This window comes from Moschus berezovskii, chromosome 8 (assembly GCF_049115385.1).
Source record: "Moschus berezovskii isolate FMDL1 chromosome 8, NW_MosBer_1.0, whole genome shotgun sequence".
Taxonomy (NCBI): Eukaryota; Metazoa; Chordata; class Mammalia; order Artiodactyla; family Moschidae; genus Moschus; species Moschus berezovskii.
In genome coordinates this window covers 36,019,178-36,039,579 of record NC_142467.1, presented here as the reverse complement: position 1 = coordinate 36,039,579, position 20,402 = coordinate 36,019,178, and the positions used below count along the sequence as shown (strand labels likewise).

General features: G+C 38.3%; 1 protein-coding gene across 3 annotated transcripts in view; it reads left to right on the top strand.

The window, feature by feature from the left end:
- Positions 1-11,218, top strand: part of HMMR (hyaluronan mediated motility receptor) — a 35,455-nt gene extending 24,237 nt beyond the window's left edge. For 2 of the 3 annotated variants that reach the window (XM_055431034.2, XM_055431033.2), the window contains exons 12-18: positions 63-179; positions 4,907-5,053; positions 5,313-5,465; positions 5,553-5,652; positions 6,540-6,716; positions 8,910-9,072; positions 10,022-11,217. In XM_055431034.2, the coding sequence (XP_055287009.2) occupies positions 63-179; positions 4,907-5,053; positions 5,313-5,465; positions 5,553-5,652; positions 6,540-6,716; positions 8,910-9,072; positions 10,022-10,041 (877 nt within the window). In that variant the 3' untranslated portion in view covers positions 10,042-11,217. Of the gene's footprint in view, positions 1-62; positions 180-4,906; positions 5,054-5,312; positions 5,466-5,552; positions 5,653-6,539; positions 6,717-8,909; positions 9,073-10,021 lie in introns of all 3 variants that reach the window. The other variant, XM_055431035.2, reaches the window with a different exon arrangement.
- The last annotated feature ends 9,184 nt before the right edge of the window (positions 11,219-20,402 follow it).

Sequence of the window (20,402 nt, the reverse complement as noted above, 5' to 3'; positions counted from 1 at the left end):
AAATGGTATATTAAATTAAGATGCAGTTAGCATCTTATCTTTGAACCGTTCCTTTTTCTTAGGAAAGAAGCCGAACTAGAGGAAAGTAATGCTGCTCATACTCAGGCCACCTTGCTTTTGCAAGAAAAACATAACAGTACAGTGCAGAACCTGGAAGATGTTACTGCTCAATTTGAAAGGTATTTTTATGGGGAGGCTGCTCTCAAACATACATGAGCAGGCAAGGGGTGTTTACCTGGGGACATCTGTCAGCAAAACTACATGAATAAAACAGTTGTTATTACGTTAAATTCCACAGTGCCCAATCATAAATGGGCATTTCATGTTACCTGTAGTCTTAGAATATATAGTAATTTCCCTCTCGCAGTACCCACTTCAGATTTCATACACATCTGTCTGACTCTCCTGATGTCATCATTTTCCTCGCGAAGAATCCAAACACTTTTATTTCCTCCTCATGGTACCTATAAATGTACCTACATCTATGCTCACCCTGTCTTCTTCCCACCTATTACAGATGCAGTATCTCATTCCTTAACCTTTAGTGACCTCATTCCATCATTCATCCCTTATCTCTTAATTTTCAACCTTTCTTAGAATTTTTCCAGTCAGTTAATGTGCCTTCGTCTTTAAAATACATCTTTTTAAATCTCCCTTCACCCCCCACTTCTTTCTGCACCTTTCGTTCCCAATACCGTGCTTACCCTCAAATCCTCTTCATGTTTATAGCCCATCTTTTTTTCTTTAATGTATTTTATTAAAGTATAATTGATTTACAGTGTGTTAATTTCTACTGTGCATATAGATATATCCCTTTACATATTCTTTTCCATTATGATTTATTTCAAGATATTGAATATAGTTGCCTATACTATATAGTAGGACTTTGTTGTTTATTCATCCTATATATAGTAGTTTATAGTTTATAATATAATCTCATAGCCTATCTTCTTGATCGATATTATAATGTATCTACTTCCTATCCAGTCTACTTCTTTTCCCTTTTTTAAAAAAAGTTTATTTTGGAGGGCACTACAAATTACATAGGATAATACAACAAGCACTAGTACATCACACAGTCTCACACTGAGTGTATTAATTAATGTTAACGTTTTTACTTACTGTATTTACTTTATATAATTTTGGATGGAGGACTCTTCTTTTATCTATTTTAATATATTCAATAAAAAGATACAATGTGTACATAAATCCTAAATCATAAAGGTAAAATTAACATGCATGAGCTCATAGAAGACAACTTGTAAACCAAAAGAGTTTCAACATCTTGCTATCAATATGAATCCTCCACTGTCCCATCTTCATTCCTCCCTCCAACAGGTAAAACCATCTCAAAATCTACATCAGTTACTTCCTTGCTTTTTTTCCTGTGTATAATTTTATAGTGTATGTCCATATGAATACTATATTACCTAATTTTGCTTTTTCCAGGACTTCACCAAAAATGTCCTAGTAATGTATGCCATATCCTGGGACTTGCCTTTTCACTCCGCATTATGTGTGTTTTTAGGGTTGAATCATAATATTGCCTGAGGCTATAGTTTTTTCACAGTCACTGTTATAGAATTGTTGTTCAGTCACTTAATCATGTCCAACCCTTTGCAACCTCATGGACTGCAGCATGCCAGCCTTCCCTGTCCTTCACTATCTCTTGGAGTTTGCTCCAACTCATGTCCACTGAGTCGATAATGCCGTTCAGCCATCTCATCCTCTGTTATAGAATATTTGATCTTACCCATCTACCACTATTTATCCATTCTCGCTTTGGGCTTTTGGGTTGTTTCCCATTTCTTTCATTTTATTAACAGTACTGTAAATATTCTTGTGGTCTCCTCTTACATACCTGTAAGAATTATTCTAAAGTCACATTTAAGTGAATGTTCAACTTTAAAATTTAATTCCAAATCATTTTACAAAGGGGAAGTGAAAATCTACATTCCCACTAGTGATGTATGAGTTCCCATTGATCTGCCTCCTCTCCAAAGCTTATTAGACTTCATAAATTTTGCCAGTATACTAAATGTAAAAGGACCTCTTCTTGTGGATAATTCATTTTTCCTTTTCTGTTAAAAGCTTATATATGACTTTTATTCATTTCTCTAGAGGATTATCTTTTCTTGGTTGATTTGTAGGGTTTTTATCAGCAATATGGGTGGCAGGTATCTTACAGAGTGTGGCTTATCTTTTCATTTTCTTTATGGTTTCCTGTGATGAATGACAATTCTTGATTTTAGTGTAGTTAAACTTACAGAGTTTTATGTGTACACTTTTGCATACAAAAACTTCTTTCTATCCTAAGAACTTAAATAAGATATTCACCTATTTTTTTTTCTAAGTTTCAGAATTGCACTTTTCATTTTTCCACCTCAAACTGATTTCTATATGTGTAGTGATAAAGGGATAAATTCATGTTTCTTTTTCCATATGGATAATCAGTTGCCTAGTACCCATTCATTAACTAGTACCTCCTAATCTCAGTGATGTGTTCCTGCATCTGATCTATTTTGACATACATATTGTATATATATGTATGTGTGTGTATATATATGTACGTGTGTGTGTGTGTGTGTATTTTGTTTTGTTTTTTGAATTTTTGGCCATGCTGTGTGACATGTGGAATTTTAGTTCCCCAACCAGGGATCAAACTCATTCCCCCTATAGTGGAAGCGCAGAGGCTTAACCACTGGCCTTCTGGGGAAGTCCCTATATATTTTAATTTTTATATGTCAGCATACATATAATTAATATACACATGACAAACCTAGATAGCATATTAAAAAGCAGAGACATTACTTTGCCAACAAAGATCCATGTAGTCAAAGCTGTGGTTTTTCCAGTGATCATGCATGAATATGTGAGTTGGACCATAAAGAAGGCTGAGCACTGAAGAATTGATGCTTTTGAACTGTGGTCTTGGAAAAGACTCTTGAGTCTCTTGGACTGCAAGGAGATCCAGTCAATCCTGAAGGAACCAACCTTGAATATTCTTTGGAAGAACTGATGCTGAAGCTGAAGCACCAATACTTTGGCCACCTGATACGAAAAGCCGACTCATTAGAAGAGACTGTGATGTGGGAACACTTGAGGGTAGGAGAAGGGAACAACAGAGGACAAGATGATTGGCTGGCATCACTGACTCAATGGACATGAGTTTGAGCAAGCTCAGGGATGTGGTGAAGGGCAGGGAAGCCTGGTGTGCTGCAGTCCATGACACTACTGAGCAACTGAAGAACAACTATATATATACGTATACATATATAACTTTTAGTGCTGCTCTCAACTCTGAAAAGAGATTTTCCTTCTTGCTACTTTGAAGACTAGTGCCTTTAGAGGCTTTTAGTCATTCTCTGATGTCAGTCACCATTAGTATGCGAGTAGCATTAAAATTTATTTCTTCAAACCAAACCTCTCCTTTCATCCCCGACTCACATATTCAGCTGCCTACTTGACTTCAAGTAGATCTCTCACCGTTGTCCGGCATTAACCCACCAAACAACCCTAGATCGTCTTTGTCTCCCTTTGTCCGTCTTGTCTCTCATTCTTGTTGGTCGCAGTCGGTGGCATCCCCGTCTTCTGAGTTTCTCCTTCCGTAAGTCTTGAGTCATCGTAATCATCTTCTCTCCCTTTCTCCCAGCATTCAGTCTCCAAAAGAGATCTCACATCTTTCTTTTGCCAACTCCTTGGTCCAAGCCTCCTTTACCACTCACCTGGGCTGAAAAATAATCGTCCTCTGGTTAATCCTCCAGTTCAGCATTCCTGTCCCTCCCCAGTCAGTTCTCTGCATATCTCTGGAATAATTTACACACTTACTTTAAGAGACCTTTGAAGTATGTCCTTGATCATTCAGGTAAGCCCACTGTGCCCCACCAGCAAGGACTCATGCCTCTTGCTTCTGCCCCTGCCTCTCTTGTTCATTAGACTCCTGTCACAGCTCTTTTTTGTTTTTTATGCTTAATATTTTATTTATTTTTGGCTATTCTGGGTTTTCGTTGCTGTGCAGGCTTTTCTCTAGTTGCAGTGAGTGGGGACTGCTCTCTGTAACTACGGTGCACGGGCTTATCAAGGAGGTAGCTTTTCTTGTTGAGGAGCATGGGCTCTAGGGCACTTGAGCTCAGCAGTTACAGCACAGGCCCAGTAGTTGTGGCGCACAGGGTTAGTTGCTCCACAGCATGTGGGGTCTTCCTCAGACCAGGGATTGAACTCATGTCTCCTGCATTGACAGGTGGATTCCTTACCACTGAGCCACCAGGCAAACCCCAGTCCCAGTTCTTAATGGACTGTTCTACCAGCCTCAGAGCACATACACATCTTCTCCCTCTGAAATACTTTCCCCAGTTGGCTCGATAAATCCTCCTTACCCATCACATCTCAACTGTAAATTCCTCAGAAAAGCCTTTTCTGAATCATGAAGCAAAATGTAGGTTCTCCAGTTTTATCAGCTAACGTGTTCTGTAGTTTGCTTTTAAAACACTTATAACAAAGTTAATTATGTAGTTATTTTTCCTTTTATTTTGCAACAACCTGAAGAGGCATTTTTTTCTCTCACCCACAAGATAATAAAGTATGAAAGTAGGTGGAGGGATTGTGTGGGTTTTTGTTTTGAGGTAATTTCCATGTTTGGTAGTTGATTTCTTTTCATCTTTGTTCATAGATTCTGCCTATAATAGGCACTTGATTCTTTTCTTTAAAGGAACTGTGTATGTCATATAAGTTCATGTTAAGTATTAACTTGACTTCAAAACATTGAATTCTCACCTGTGCAAATGTGAAAATAGATAAGGTTTTGTTTGTTTTACCTAAAAGTTGTATAAAATATAAACCAATCAGCTATAGATTTGTCGTGTATACGTTAGAAAAATCCTTTAACCTTTTTTTTTAAAAAAATAAGCTATAAAGCATCAACAGCAAGTGAGCTAGAAGATCTTAAGGTGCAGAACGAATCACTTAAGGAAAAACTGGCCAAGGCTGAGCAAAGTGCAGAGGATGTCCGAGATCAAATATTGGCAACTGAGAACTCAAATCAAGAATATGCAAGGTATGTAGGAGAAATAAAACCTGCCCACACCTGTGGTCTTAGGACCATTAGGACAATTGGATGTTGCTGGAAGCCAGCTACTAAGTGATGCAGAAAACTGTAGTCCCATGGCTTGCTTTGGGTGATCTTCAATGGTGAATTATGAATTTATACAGTTTAAAAAGTATAATTCTTAACAGTTCTTTGAGATTCTTTTTTTAAAAAAGGTAATTTAAATGGCTATAACTTTCTTAATGGACTCTTCTCTCTCAAACCCAAGGATGCTTCTAGATCTGCAGACCAAATCAGCACTTAAAGAAGCAGAAATTAAAGAAATTACAGTTTCTTCTCTTAAAAGAATAACTGATTTGCAGAACCAACTCAAGCAACAAAGCGAAGACTTTAAGAAACAACTGGAAGAGGAAGAAGCAAGGTAATCTAAGTTGAAAATTAAAATGCTATGTATCTCAAGTTATTTTTTCTAGTATACTGTGTTTTTTAATTTAATTTTCCCTTACAGAAAAGCTGGAAAAGAAAACTCAATATCAGAATTAACTGAGGAAATGAACAAGTGGCGTCTCCTCTATGAAGAATTATATAATAAAACAAAGCCTTTTCAGGTCTGTCAATTAGGACTTAACTTATTTGTATTTGAGAATTCGTACTGTTCCGTGTCACAGTCATGACAGTGACATGGTTCTTCTGAAAGATCATTTTGCTGTACATTTACAGTGCCAGTTAAACTTTCTATTATAGAAGGTTTATTATAGATGTTACTACATTATTATGCATACATTTTTAATATAGGCTTTATAGCATGCTGTGATTCATGGGGTCGCAAAGAGTCGGACACGACTGAGCGACTGAACTGAACTGAACTGAATAAGATTCTTAAAATTTAATACCTTAGAAGGCTTTCCTGATATGAACTTTTGATAATCTATGTAAATTTGTGACACTTATTTTGTTATGGTCTTTCTCAGTGTTGCTGTACTTAACACTTAAAGGATAAATGCAAATCTGGGTACTTAGAGTCAGAAGACAGTATTGGTTATAATGTGTTGTGGTAATACAGATTAGGCCAGCTAGCAGGTCTTTCTTTGTTTCTTTCTGTTTCATTGATCTCTGAAATGAAAAACAAATTTTTATTTAAAAAAAAAAAAAAAGTTTATGGAGAGCCCTAAGAGTAAGTCAATATAATCTATTATTGTTTTTTGCCTTTTTTGTTGTTGTAGTTGTTGAGTTTCTTATTTAAATATTTATTTACTTTTTTGGCTGCACTGGGTCTTAATTGCAGCATGTGGGATCTAGTTCCCCAACCAGGGATCAAACCTGGCCCCCCTGCATTGGGAGCCTGCAGTCTTCTGCAGTCTTAGCCAGTGGACCACCAGGGAAGTCCTGTCTTGCCTTTTTTATTTTCTTTCACTTTAGTTTTCCTTGTAGTTAATATGAGTCAAGTAGGATTTAATAGTTTTAAGTCTTAACTTTACAAAAAAATCTTTTTCAGCTACAACTGGATGCATTTGAAGCAGAGAAACAGGCTTTGTTGAATGAACATGGTGCAGCTCAGGAACAACTAAATAATCTAAGAGATTCATATGCTAAATTATTGGGTCATCAGAATCTAAAGCAAAAAATCAAGCATGTTGTGAAATTGAAAGATGAAAATAGCAATCTCAAATCGGTTTGTAAAGTCACGTTTAGTTTTATTGATATTGGGGTGGGTGGTTTTTATTTTATCAGGATAATACTGACTTCATAAAATGAGTTGGGAACTGTTTCACCCTTTCTATTTATGGAATAGTTCATGAATTATTGGTATTAATTCTTTTCTGAATGTGTAGTGGAATTCAGTGGTGAAGGCATCTGGACCTGGACTTTTTCTCCGTGGATGGTTTTTGATCAATAATTCAATCTCTTCACTTGTTATAATAGGTCTATTGAGATTGACTATTTCAACTCAAAACCTATGGGATGCAGCAAAAGCAGTTCTAAAAGGGAAGTTTATAGCAATACAGTCCTACCTCAGATTGACTCTTTCTTCTTGAGACAGTTTCAGTAGTTTGTGTCTTTCTAGGAATATGCCCATTTCATTTTCTGATGTGTTGGTTCACCATTGTGTGCCATATTCCCTTACATTCCTTTTTGTTTCAATCATATCAGTAGCAATGCCCCTCTTTCATTTCTGCTTGTAGGAATTTGAGTCTCCTCCCTTTTTTTTAAGTTCCTTTACTTCTTCAAATGTTTATAATGGCCTTAAACCCTTTTTTGGATAAGTTTGATATTGGGTTACTCTCTTGGGCAGTTTTTGTTGCCTGCTTTTCCCCAGTATATAAACCATGCTTTCCTGTTTGCGTACTTTGTAATTTTTCTGTTAGAAAATGGATGTTTTAGACAATATATTGTAGCACCTCTGGGTACTGCCATCCCCTTGCAGGTATGTTATTATTTTCTTGTTTAGTGAAGTCTGTTCCTCCTCCCGCCTAGTTTGTGCCTCTGATGTTGCTGCTGAGGGAGGTTCAGTTTGGGGTGTGTACACAGTCACCCTGAGATGACGCTGGCTTGGGTAAGGCTGCCTCCCTCTCTCCCTGATCACATATAGTTGCTGGCTTATCCCTCTGTTATTTTCAACATTGTCCCAGGTCATAAATTCCTCTACAGATTAATCCAGTCTCATTCTGGTTCCTTTGTTGGAACTGTGTTTTAGGTCAGTGATTGACTTTGTTCAGGCTACAGGAGGGCTCCTCCCACCTGTCTTATTCAACACTTCTCTTCTACAAACTAGGCAGCTTACAGTTCAGCCCAGTTTTTAGTCACTTCCCATTCCCTTGCACCACACAGCTTCTACTGTTCTTAAGGGCACCCTTCAGCTTGAACTGCTCTAAGCTCTGTTGTAAGTGAAGTCACTTGCTCTGGGAATAAATGAGGAGCTCTGTGTTCTCCTCCTAGGCAGAATTTCTGGGACAAGGCTTCAGGTCTGGATTTGGGGACGATGGCAAGCTTTCCTCTGAGTGACACCTCTGTCCCTGTAGCTGGATGATTAGTAGACTTGGGGGAGAGGGAGATGAGCAGTCTGAGGGTCTCTCACTTTGCCTCTGTTGGCTTGGAACCATTGTCTCATGAGCCAGGTAAAGGGTGATCAGGGTCTGGGTATTTTCAGCACTCTGCACCTAAGATAGGGCCTTGGTTTCTTGGAAGAAAAGAGCCCCACACACACACCTCTCAGCCACATTTGCTGTGGTTCAGATCAAGGAAGAGCTGGGGGCAAGATGAGAGATGCTGACATCCTGCTTCTCTTGGCAGGAGAAGCCTTTGACTGGGAGCTGGGGGAGGAGGGAACCCTGTGCTCCGGTCTGCAGAGGTCTGGTGTGGAGTCTCTGCTTTCCTAAGCAAGGACTAGGGTGAGAGGGAACAGGATTGGTTCAAACACAATAGGACATTGCCTTTTTTAAAAAACAAAAAACACTTTTGTGGGTTTGCTTGAATAATTTTTTCTTCACTTGCTATTTTACCTTAAGGCCATTTACAGAGGCTTTAAGTAGTTGCTTTTTTTGAAATTTTTTATATCACTAGGGAGCAAGTCAGCAGAGCTTCTCATGCTCACCAGTAGTGAATCTCAGCATTTAATTTGGTGTTGAACTTTTATCAGAAATACAACTTTGTACCTATAGAGGGACAGGAAGATTTAAATGACTTGTTATCTTCTTTGTCATAGCTGTTCATTTTGTAATTTATAGTCTGAAGCCTGTATGCAGTAGGCTTTTGCCATTAAGGTTTGAAAAATGAGCAACTGTGGAATTGTCAGTAATATTGGTAGCACATTTCACCAACATGATCTTCAATAATTATTTACTGACTGTATTGTTTCTTACAATAGGAGGTGTTAAAACTCCGTGCTCAGCTTACTAAAAGAAAACAGAGTGAAGCAAAACTTCAGGAGGAATTGAATAAAGTTCTGGGTATCAAACACTTTGATCCTTCAAAGGCTTTTATTCATGAAAGTAAAGAAAATTTTGTTCCCAAAACTCCATTAAAAGAAGGTAAGAAATGAATAAACATACAGAATTGTCATCTTCCTTTGGATTTGCTTTCACAGCACTGAGCAAGTTATCTGTCTTTATGAACTGTGAAAATCTGTTAACAGTTTCTGATATCTTATATCTTTCTTGAAAACTTGTCTTCTTTCTCTATTTTTATATTTATTTACTTATTTGTTTGGCCACGTGGAGTCTTAGTCGCGACACGCAGGATCTTTAGTTGCGGCATACAAACTCTTAAGTTGCTGCATGTAGGATCTAGTTCCCTGACCAGGGATTGAACCCAGGGCCCCTGCGTAGGGAGTGTGGAGTCTTAGCCATTGGACCACTAGGGAAGTCCCCTTCTCTACCTTTTTTGCTCATACCCACTCCCTACCAAAATTAATCCCTCTATCACACCCTTGACATTTTGTAACCTAAACATCCAATTTGTAATTTTGGAGAAGTAGATTCTTCTTTTTTTCTTTTATTTTACTTATTCACTTTATTTTTGGCTGCACTGGGTCTTTGTTGCTGCTCTTGGACTTTCCCTAGTTGCAGCAAGTGGAGGCTACTCTTCACTGCGGTGTGAGGGTTTCTCATTGCAGTGGCTTCTTTTGTTGCAGAGCACAGGCTCTAGGGCACAGGCTCAGTAGTTGTGGCACACAGGCTTAGTTAGTCCTTGGCATATGGAATCTTCCTAGACCAGGGATTGAACCCGTGTCTCCTGCATTGGCAAGTGGATAGCTATCCACTATAATACCAGAGAAGTCCATTTTTCTCTTTCTTGACTACAATCTCTGTATCTTTCACAATAAACTGAAATTGACTGAAATAGCAAATGAAGAAATATAAATAAAATGCAAGTATTGCTTCATCTTCCTTAGAGAAGGTAAACTGCTTTTAGTTCATAATGACCGATGCATTAGTTTTAATTTAGAAAACTAACACTGCTGTTTAATACTCCTTCCAGGCAATACAAACTGCTCCTGAGCTCTTAGTGGAGTTTCAAGAATCATGCAAGTAAACATCTGAAAAACCTGTTGAAGATTATTTTGTTCTTACTATTTTTTATTATTATTATTTTGCTTACTGTTGTGTTTATAATATTTTAAATCTCTTATTTAATACTAACTTCCTGTCCTTACACATGTGAAAGGAAGTTTGACCGTTTTTACCAGTGTTCTCTGACATTCTAGTTACTGTTGTCAGTACTTCCTCCTTGATGCTCACCCTTATTACCTCATTCTAAATGTTTTGACGCTTTCCAGCTTTGCTCACTCATCCCATCAAATCAATAGTCTTTTAAAAATCATTCTAATACTATCATTTCCTTATTCTGAAACCTTAGGTTTTTTTTAGTTTGATGCTGAAGATCTTTTCTAGTCTGAACCTCTTATGCCAATACCTTGGCTTGTTCTTGCCTCTACTTTAATTCACCTAATAATGTTCATTCTGTCCCACCCATCATCCCGTTGATCCAGTTCAAATAAGAAATAGAGGCAAGCTTTTTTCCATAGTTATCTCTTACCAAAGCCACTGAGTTGATTAATAATTTGCAGATTTCTAGACCCCATCCCAGGCCTCTTAAATTACAATCTGTAGTTTGGTCTAGAAATCTGCTTTTTTTTCTCTCTCTCTCATAAACAGCAGTTAATTCTTAGAAACTCTGCATTGGAAGCACGGAGTCATAACCACAGGACTGCTTGGGAAGTCCCTGCTCATAAATTCCTTAGAGAATTTGTCTAGCTGCTTGACATCTGCCTGATTCCTGTGTGTTTGATTAATATTTATGTATCATGAAATAAAATTATGCGATAAGTCACTGACCCAATTATACAACTTGTATTATATGAAATCACATTAATTCTTATATTTAAGGTGCATTTATTGTCTCTGCCCTCCTCTCCCCATATTGTCTCTAGAATCATTAATGGTATTAATCATATACTACTTAGAAAGTGGTCATTCTCAAACTAAAATATGTGATCTACACAGTTGGTATATTATAAACCACCTTTTTGTCATGTTTCCCCATTGATGGACCAACAGAGACTATTTTAATCAGGATAACTTTTCTTAATAAATTATTTTATTAGATCTTAATACATAGTTAAGTTCAAAGGAAATGTAGAAATTAGAAAAACTGTCTAATAAAATGGAATCATTCAAGATTTCTGCTTTTGGCAAAGATAAAGTAACGTGGATCAGATTTATTGCTTCTCCTCCTACCCTACACACACATAGACATACCCACGCACACACGCACGCACACGCACCCTAAAACTATCCAAGAATGACAAAATATACAAAAGAATGATTTTCATGATGTTAAACATAAAATAATCCCTAAGACATAGGGAAAATCAAGGCGAATCCTACAATTCATCCATGTTTACAGCCTTGAGAGAGTTTGCAAACATACACGAAAGGGGAACCCAGGCAAAACCCATCCAACTAACCGAGTTGAAAAGCCCGAAGTGAGATCTGGGAAGACCAAAGATATTGGATACTGCAAGACAGGGTACTGAAAGGACAAAATTGCAGGAGAGAATTGTGGAGATACACAAAGGGTCCCCCAAGGAATCGCGTGCATACTGACTAGTTATGCATATGAGGAAACTGCCTGAAGCCTGGGGAAGAACCATCCCCTGAAATTAAAAGTAACAGTGCTCAAAGCTCACACAGGCTAGAAACACTGCCTGTTCCCACCAGCCTAACTTGAAAACCTCATGATTTATAGGGAACTGACTAGGATATGCAGAAGGGTTCAGTACTGGGGAATAGTTATTCCTAAAGTGAGCACTCTGGTCTCACCTAACAAATCTTAAAAAAGGAAAACCCAAGAGGATCGATCCTTTCTAAGAAAATGATTACATTTTGGAACAAAGCTCAAGAAACTGCATAGGTTTATAAACATGTCAAGCACCCAAGAATGTAAGTTTTACAGTTTCTTAACATCCAGTCAAAAGATCACTAGACATGCAGAGAGGCAGGAAACATCATCTCCTGAAGAGAATATTCAATCAACCCAGAACTGATGAAGAAATTAGAATTCAGAGAACATCACAATGGCTATTTTATATATGTCACATATACTAAAACTTAGTGAAGATATTTAACATTAAAAAAATCCAAATTGAACTTGTAGAGATAAGAACTACAGTATGTAAGCAAAAACAAAAACTCTCAATGGGAGTACAGAGAGAAGACATTGCAAAAGGAAAGACTAGTGAATTTGAAAACATAGCAATAAGAACTATCCAAAATGAAACAGAAATGAGGTTCAAAAAATGAGCAGAACAGCAGTGTACTCTGGGACAACTTCACACAGCCTAACATATATGTAATCAGAGTTCTTAGAGGAGGGAAGCTGAGAAGGCAATGGCAAGCCACTCCAGTACTCTTGCCTAGAAAATCCCATGGGGGAGAAGGCAATGACAAGCCACTCCAGTACTCTTGCCTAGAAAATCCCATGGATGGAGGAGCCTGGTAGGCTGCAGTCCATAGGGTTGCTACTAGTTGGACACGACTGAGCGACTTCACTTTCACTTTTCACTTTCATGCGTTGGAGAAGGAAATGGCAACCCACTCCAGTGTTCTTGCCTGGAGAATCCCAGGGACGGGGGAGCCTGGTGGGCTTCCTTCTATGGGGTCACACAGAGTCGGACACAACTGAAGCGACTTAGCAGCAGCAGCAGAGGAGGGAAGGAGGGGACAGAAAAATCACGTGAAGAAGTAATGGTGGAAATGTTTCCAAATAGGAAAACTAGAACCCTGGGAATCCTAGGAACAATAAATATGAGACATCACAGTTGCTGAAAAGCAGAGATAAAGAAAACCTGTCATCCTAAAACTATCTCAACAAAAATAGTTTTCAGAAGCAAGGATGAAAAATTATTTTCAGACATAAAGAAACTTATTAGTCTCCTTAAAATATAATTGACTGTTAAAAAGAACAGCAAGAGCGTGGTCTGTAGTTTAGACATCTTTAAAATTACATAATGACAGCAATAGGCCAAAGCCTAGGAGGGGAAAAATGGAAGAATATGATTGCAAGTTCTTTATACTATATGTAAAGTGGAATAATGTTACTTGAAAACAGACTGTGGTAATTTAATAATACATACTATAAACCCTAATACAATCACTAAAATAAAACACTTGTCAATAAGTCAACAAAGATGAGATTGTAAAGAAATAGTCAATTCAAAAGGCAGAAAAAGAGGAAAAGGAAAAAAACAGATGAGTCAAAAAGAAATTAATAGTATTATAATTAAACTTAATCACATCGACAATCATATTCATGTAAATGGTGTTTTCAATTAAAATGCAGAAATGATCAAATTAGATTACAAAGCAAGACGACTATATGCTGCCTACAAAAATACACTTCATGTATAATGACAGAAATAAGGTGAAAAATACAAGGATGTTAAAAGATACACCAAGCTGAAGGGATAGGAAGAATAGTCCCTCCTTCCCCTGACAAACACACTAATTCAATGACAATACAGAGACAGATTCCATTTGGAAATGGGGAAACAATAGTCTCTCCAACAAATAGCGTTGGGAAAATTGTATATCCAAATGCAAAAGAATGAAATTGGAACTTTACCTTACACCATACACAAAAATCAACTCAAAAAGAATTAAAGGCTTAAACGTAAAACCTTAAACTAAAACTATGATAACAAACCATGGAAAAAACTTAACGACATTGGTCTTGGCCGTGATTTCTTGGTTATGATACCAAAGGTCAGTCAAGAAAAACAAAAATGGACAAGTAGGACTTCAACTAAAAAAGTTTCTGCCTAACAAGGTAAGTTGGCAAGGATGTGGAAATATTAAAACCCTTACACACTGTTGGTGGAAATTTAAAATGGTGCAACACTATGGAAAGTACGATGGAACTTTCTCAAAAAAAATTAAAAATGGAACGACTGTGAAAGTCACTCGGTCGTGTCTGACTCTTTGTGACAATGAACTGTAGCCCACCAGGCTCCTCTGGAGCTGGATACTGGAGTGGGTTGTATCTTTGACCGAGGGATCAAACCCAGGTCTCCTGCAAAACAGACTGACTTTACCGACTGAGCCACCAGGGAAGCCAATGTCCAGCAATCTCACTTATGTATATTTATCCCAAATAATTGAAATTGGAATCTCAAAGAGATACTTACACCTCCATGTTTATTGCATTGTTATTCACAATAGCTAAGATGTGGGAATGGATGAACAAAATGTGGTAATATACCTGCAGTGGAATAGTGTTAAGCCTTTAGAAAGAAGGAAATACTCCTACGTGCGAAAAATGGATGGACCTTGAGAACATTATGCCAAGTAAACTTAACCAAACACCAGAGGACAGAAACTGCATGATTCCACTTAACATGAGGTATCTAAAATATTCAGAATCACTGAAGCAGAGTACAGTGGTGGTTGCCAGGGCCTGGGTGGCAGAGGAAACTTTTTTCGGTCACTCAGTCATGTCTGACTCTGCGACCCCATGGACTGCAGCACACCAGGCTTCCCTGTCCTTCACCATCTCCCTGAGCTTGCTCAGACTCATGTCCATTGAGTCAATGATGCCATCCAACCATCCATCATGGAAATGAGGAAATGAGTTTGCTAATTAACAGGCATAAAGTCTCAGTTGTGTAAGGTAAGTTCTAGAGACCTGCTCTACAACATCATACCTATAATTAAAATACTGTATTTTACAATTTAAAATTTGCTAGAGGGTAAATCTCCTGTTAAATGTTCTTACCACACACATAAGACGATGTGCCACAACTATGCTAACAGGTTGAAAACAAAAACTAGAGTGACTGTATTAATATCAGACAGATTTCCAAGCAAAGAATAATATCAAGAATATGTTTCATGTGATAATGATAAATGAGTCAGTACATCAGGAGGCCAAAATAAACATTTATGTAGCCAATGATAGTCTCAAAATACATGAATAAAAAAATTGATAGATTTACAAGGAGAAATAGAGAAATCTAATTACATAGATATATCAATAGCCTCCCTCAATAAATTATAGAACAAATAGAAAACTGGAAAGAATATAGAAGATTTAAAAAATATTCTGAACCAACTTGATCAAATTGATGTTTATAGAAATCACCTAACACGAGCAGAATATTTTGTAAGTGAGCACAGGAATTTGCCAAGATGGACTGTTTATACACTGGGTCATGAAAACAGTCTCTATAAATTTAAATGGATTCCAGTCATACCAAGGGTGTTGTCCATTGACAATGGAATTGAATTAGAAGTCAATAACATAAGCCTCTGGAAAATCCATAAATAGTTGGAAATCAATTATCACAGTACTAAATGAGATACTGGTCAGAATAAATCTGAAAGGAAAATAGAAACTATTTTGAATAGATTGAAAATGAAGACACAATATATCAAAGCTTATAGAATGCTGCTTAAGCAGATTTAGAGCAAAATGACCTCACTGGTGGCCTTTATTTCCAAAAACAAAAGGTTTCAAATCAATGAACTCTTACTGTAGAAATAAGTAAAAGAGCAATTTAAAACCAAAGTAAGTAGGGGGAAAAGAAGAAGAAAGGTCAGAGCAGAAATCAGTAAGCTACAAAACAAAAATATCAATGAAAAATATTTCATTGAGAAAAAATAAAATTGATAAACCTCTAGCTAATCAAGAATATAAAAATACATAAGCTACCAATATCAGGAGTAAGAAAGGTGACAATATTACTTTTGTGGGTGATGGATACATTCACTATCTTGAGTATGGTGATGATTTTATCAGTATATATTGTATATATCTTTGTTGCTCTCGCAGTAACGAAGACCCAGCACAGCCAAAAGTCAATAAATAAAATTAGTTTTTGAAAGAAGTAGTTCATTTTTAAACTAAAGTTTTAATATTGAGATTATTTTCTCAATATTGGGCTACTGTTTTGTTTTTTTTCCTTTTTCAAATTGGGCTACTGGTTTTAAGTGGCTTTATTTACCTGAAGACCTTTTTTCTTTGGGGAGTTTTTTTAGTTTTATCTTTTTTGATATAAGACCTATTTATTTTTACATGCATTATTTTTAGTTTAGATTTGTTCAAAGAAAACTAGTTTTCAACCTTTGAAAATCTGGAACTTTATTGGGGGGTTTAGGGGGGTTCAGAATGTATTTGTTTTTTAATCATTAATGGAAGAAATCCCTTAAGGGAAAAAAATATGCCCATTAAACATTTTGTAGATGCTAGTGATTTCTTCCCTTCAAAAATATGAAGACAATGGGACAGTTATTAGGAGGAATCTATGTTACCACTTGTATGATGGTTTTAGACTGAGAATATCAAGTCCCAACACCTAACCCCCTCCCAACTCCAGCATTATACAATCCTTCAAGTGTGAAATAGTTAACATCGCCTTTATCTCACTGTATAAAACATAGAATTCCATTTATTAGCAGCTTTAATAGATATTTGGAACAGCTTCAAAGCATATTCCCAGGGTGTTGCTAACGCCACTCTAGAGTGCCTCTAATTTCTGAAAGGTGACTTTTTTTTCTTTTCTCTTTGGCTGTGCCGGATCTTTGTTGCTCAGCGGGGTTTTCTCCAGTTGGGGCGCACAGGCTTCTGATTGCTGCGGCTTGTCTTGTGAAGCATGGTCTCTCAGGCAAGGGAGCTTCAGCAGTTGTGGCACACAGGCACAGTAGTTGTGGTGCCTGGGCCCAGTTGCCCCGAGGCATGTAGAATCTTCCCAGACCAGGCATCAAAGCTGTGTCCCCACATTTCCAGGCTAATTCTTAACCACTGGACCTCCAGGGAAGTCCTATCAAGGTTTTTTAAATCTGCTAGAGGCTATAGAAAGAACCAAGACAATGCCTAACTTCAAAGTTACAGTATAGCAAGAAAGACAATCAATCATAAATGTAAAATTACAAACTGATTTAACTACTCTGAAGAAAAAAGGACTTTAAGCACTGCTTAAACAGTATAAGGATAAATAGAGGTACAGAATATAGTAAAGACCAGCAGGGGTTTACACCAACTACATGGGTGAGTGGCCATTGAGGTTAGTGTTTCATAAAGTTGCTAATAATAATAACAATAATAACAGTAGTAGCCATAGTAGTGGAGAAGGCAGAGGCACCCCACTCCAGTCCTCTTGCCTGGAAAATCCCACGGGCAGAGGAGCCTCGTAGGCTGCAGTCCATGGGGTGGCTAAGAGTCGGGCAAGACTGAGCGACTTCACTTTCACTTTTCACTTTCATGCATTGGAGAAGAAAATGGCAACCCACTCCAGTGTTCTTGCCTGGAGAATCCCAGGGACAGAGGAGCCTAGTGGGCTGCCGTCTATGGGGTCACACAGAGTCGGACACAACTGAAGCGACTTAGGAGCAGCAGCAGCCATAGTAGTAGTCCTGGCTTTCCCCAAAGGAAAGACTATCTAAGGGGAAATTTTTAGACCTTTTAGAATTCAGCTGTGGTATGATTGGATTGCATTCCCAGGGAGTACCAGGCTAGGGTGTATTGAAGGTGTGGATAAGGTCTCTTTAGAAGTAATGGCCTATACTTTGGCCTGTTCCTTCAGCCTCTAAGCTTTTGCCTCAAGGTTTTTACCAAGCTTTGGCCTTCCAGGGAACTTGCAGGACTGAGTTTGTGAGTGCTGAGGACTACAGGTAAAAATCCAAGTGCTGAGAAGCTTGGGCCATATCTCCTCCACTCAGGCCTTGTATCTCCATAATAGCCCTTAGGGCTTCCCTGGTGGCTTAGAGGGTAAAGCTTCTGCCTGCAATGTGGGAGACTTGGGTTCGATCCCTGAGCTGGGAAGATCCCCTGAAGAAGGAAATGACAACCCACTCTAGTACTCTCACCTGGAAAATCCCATGGATGGAGGGGCCTGGGAGCCTGCAGTCCATGGGGTCACAGAGTTGGACACGACTGAGCGACTTCACTTTTCCTTTAATAGCCCTTAACCTTGAATAGGGAGAAGGCAATGGCACCCCACTCCAGTACTCTTGCTTGGAAAATCCCATGGACAGAGGAGCCTGGTAGGCTGCAGTCCATGGGGTCGCTAAGAGTCGGACACGACTGAAGTGACTTAGCAGCAGCAGCAACCCTGAATAGTGTGGAAGCTGTCTGTGTTCCACACTACTGACAAGAGAGGATTGTACTTCTCTAGCAGTCCAGAGATTAAGAATCTGCCTGCTAGTGCAGGGGACGTGAGTTCCACACCTTGGTCTGGGAAGATTCCACATGCAATGGAACAGCTGGGCCCGTGGGCCGCAACTGTTAAAGCCCGTGTTCCCTAGAGCCCATGGTCCACAACCAGAGAAGCCACCAGCTTCTTTAGTTTCTGGCACAGGCAGGCAGATTCTTTACCACTAGTGCCACCTGAGAAGCCTCTACCTTTCCCTAAGGCAAGATAATTTTTTTCACCATAGATGAGTTTCACCTATTTTAGAATTTCATGTAAATGAAATTGTACTATTCTGTTTCTAGTTTCTTTCACTTGTATAATGATTTTGAGATTCATTTGTCAGTAATTCATTTAACAATCAAGGAAAAAGGGGGAATTTTATTTGAGCCAAACTGAGGATTATAACCAGGAAAACAGATTCTCATAAAGCTTTGAGAACTCTGTTCTGCCAGTCAGAATTGAAAGCACAGCCGTATACATTTTGAGACAAAGTCTCATACAACTACATGACATACTAATGTTTACATAAAGTTCACCACAGGTACATAGTCCAGGTTTGCACATACAAAGCAAACAATAAGTTACTAGACCCTTTACAGAACTAGAAAAGAATTGCATTGCTACTTACTGAGGACGGGGGAAAAATTGATCTTTACAGTTATCAGACACTCCCATCTTTGACAAGCTCTGGTTAGTATGTAATACAGTCACACACTGCACATTAAGGTAGGGGGAGGAGGCCAAGTGGACACAGAGTTTTATGTTTAATTCTTGTTTTGCCTTAAAATATAAAATTTTATTTCATCGAATTCATATAGTCATTTCTTTGAATGAGTAATATTCCACAGTATGGACATACCATTATTTGTTTAACCATTCATCATTGATGGATTTTTGGGTTGCTTCCAGTTTTAGGTTATTTTGAATTAAGCTGCTATGAATATTCTTTTTTTTTGGCTGTGCAGCAAGGGATGGGGGTTTTTAGTCCCCTGACAAGGGATGGAACCCATGCCCCCTGCAGTGCAGGTGTGGAGTGCCAACTGCTGGACCAGGGAAGTCTTGAAGAATGGAGTCTTAACCATTGGATCACCAGGGAAGTTCTTGCTATGAATGTTCTTGTGCAAGACTTTATGAATATGGTGCTTTCATTTCTCTTGGGTAAGCACCTAGATGTGGAATTTGGGGTCATGGGGTAGTTGTTTATTTGACCTTATAGTAAACTGCCAGTTTTCTGAAGTGTTTGTGTAATGCTATATCCCACCAGGGATGAATGAATGTTCTAATTGCTCAAAATGCTTGTTAACATATACTGTTAGGGAAATTAAAACGGAATTAGTCTTGTTCGTGCTTCAGAAGTCAGGGAGCAGGCCTCTGACCAATTTCTGACCTTGCCTGGGCTCTGTCTGGATTCCAGTTGCCCTGCAAGTACACCAATTGTTAGCTAGTCTAGGGGCACTTTAGATAAGAAAGGGAGTAGGTATTGAAATTTCGCCTCTTAGGGCTTGGCCAGATGCCCCTCCCTCCCCCAAGAAGTCTTATGACTCACAAGGTGAAATAAATAGCATTGTAAAAGTTAAAAAAAACACAGAGCTGCATTTTTGCATATAAATTTATGATAGTTTTCAGCCTGGGATTATAAACTTCTGGGATTATTATAAATCCCAGAAGCTGCAATTTGAAGTTTCACCCACAGTTTGGACACACCACCCAGGACCCTTTTCCCAACTGGGATTCCAGATTGCTGTTATTTGGGGACTTCCTGGCACTGTTCAAGTCTGAATATAGGTTGTCTTCCCAATTTGGTGATACATAGGCTGTTACTTCTATTATTTCTATTTCTCTTAATAACTATTTATTGAAATTATGTATATTGGATTGTATACTGACTGTATTATAGCTGAACACTGTGCTTCTCTGGTGGCTCAGAAGGTAAAGATTCTGCCTGCAATGAAGGAGACCCAGGTTCGATCCCTGGGTTGGGATGATCCCCAGGGAGAAAGGAATGGCTACTAATTGCAGTATTCTTGCCTGAAAAATTCCACAGACAGAAGCTTGGTGGGCTACAGTCCAAAAAGTCAGATATGACTGAGCGCTTCTTTCACTTCTCACTGAAATTAAGCCAGATAATCTAATAAATATTGTTTATTGTGTGTGTAATGAGTGTTTTCTTTT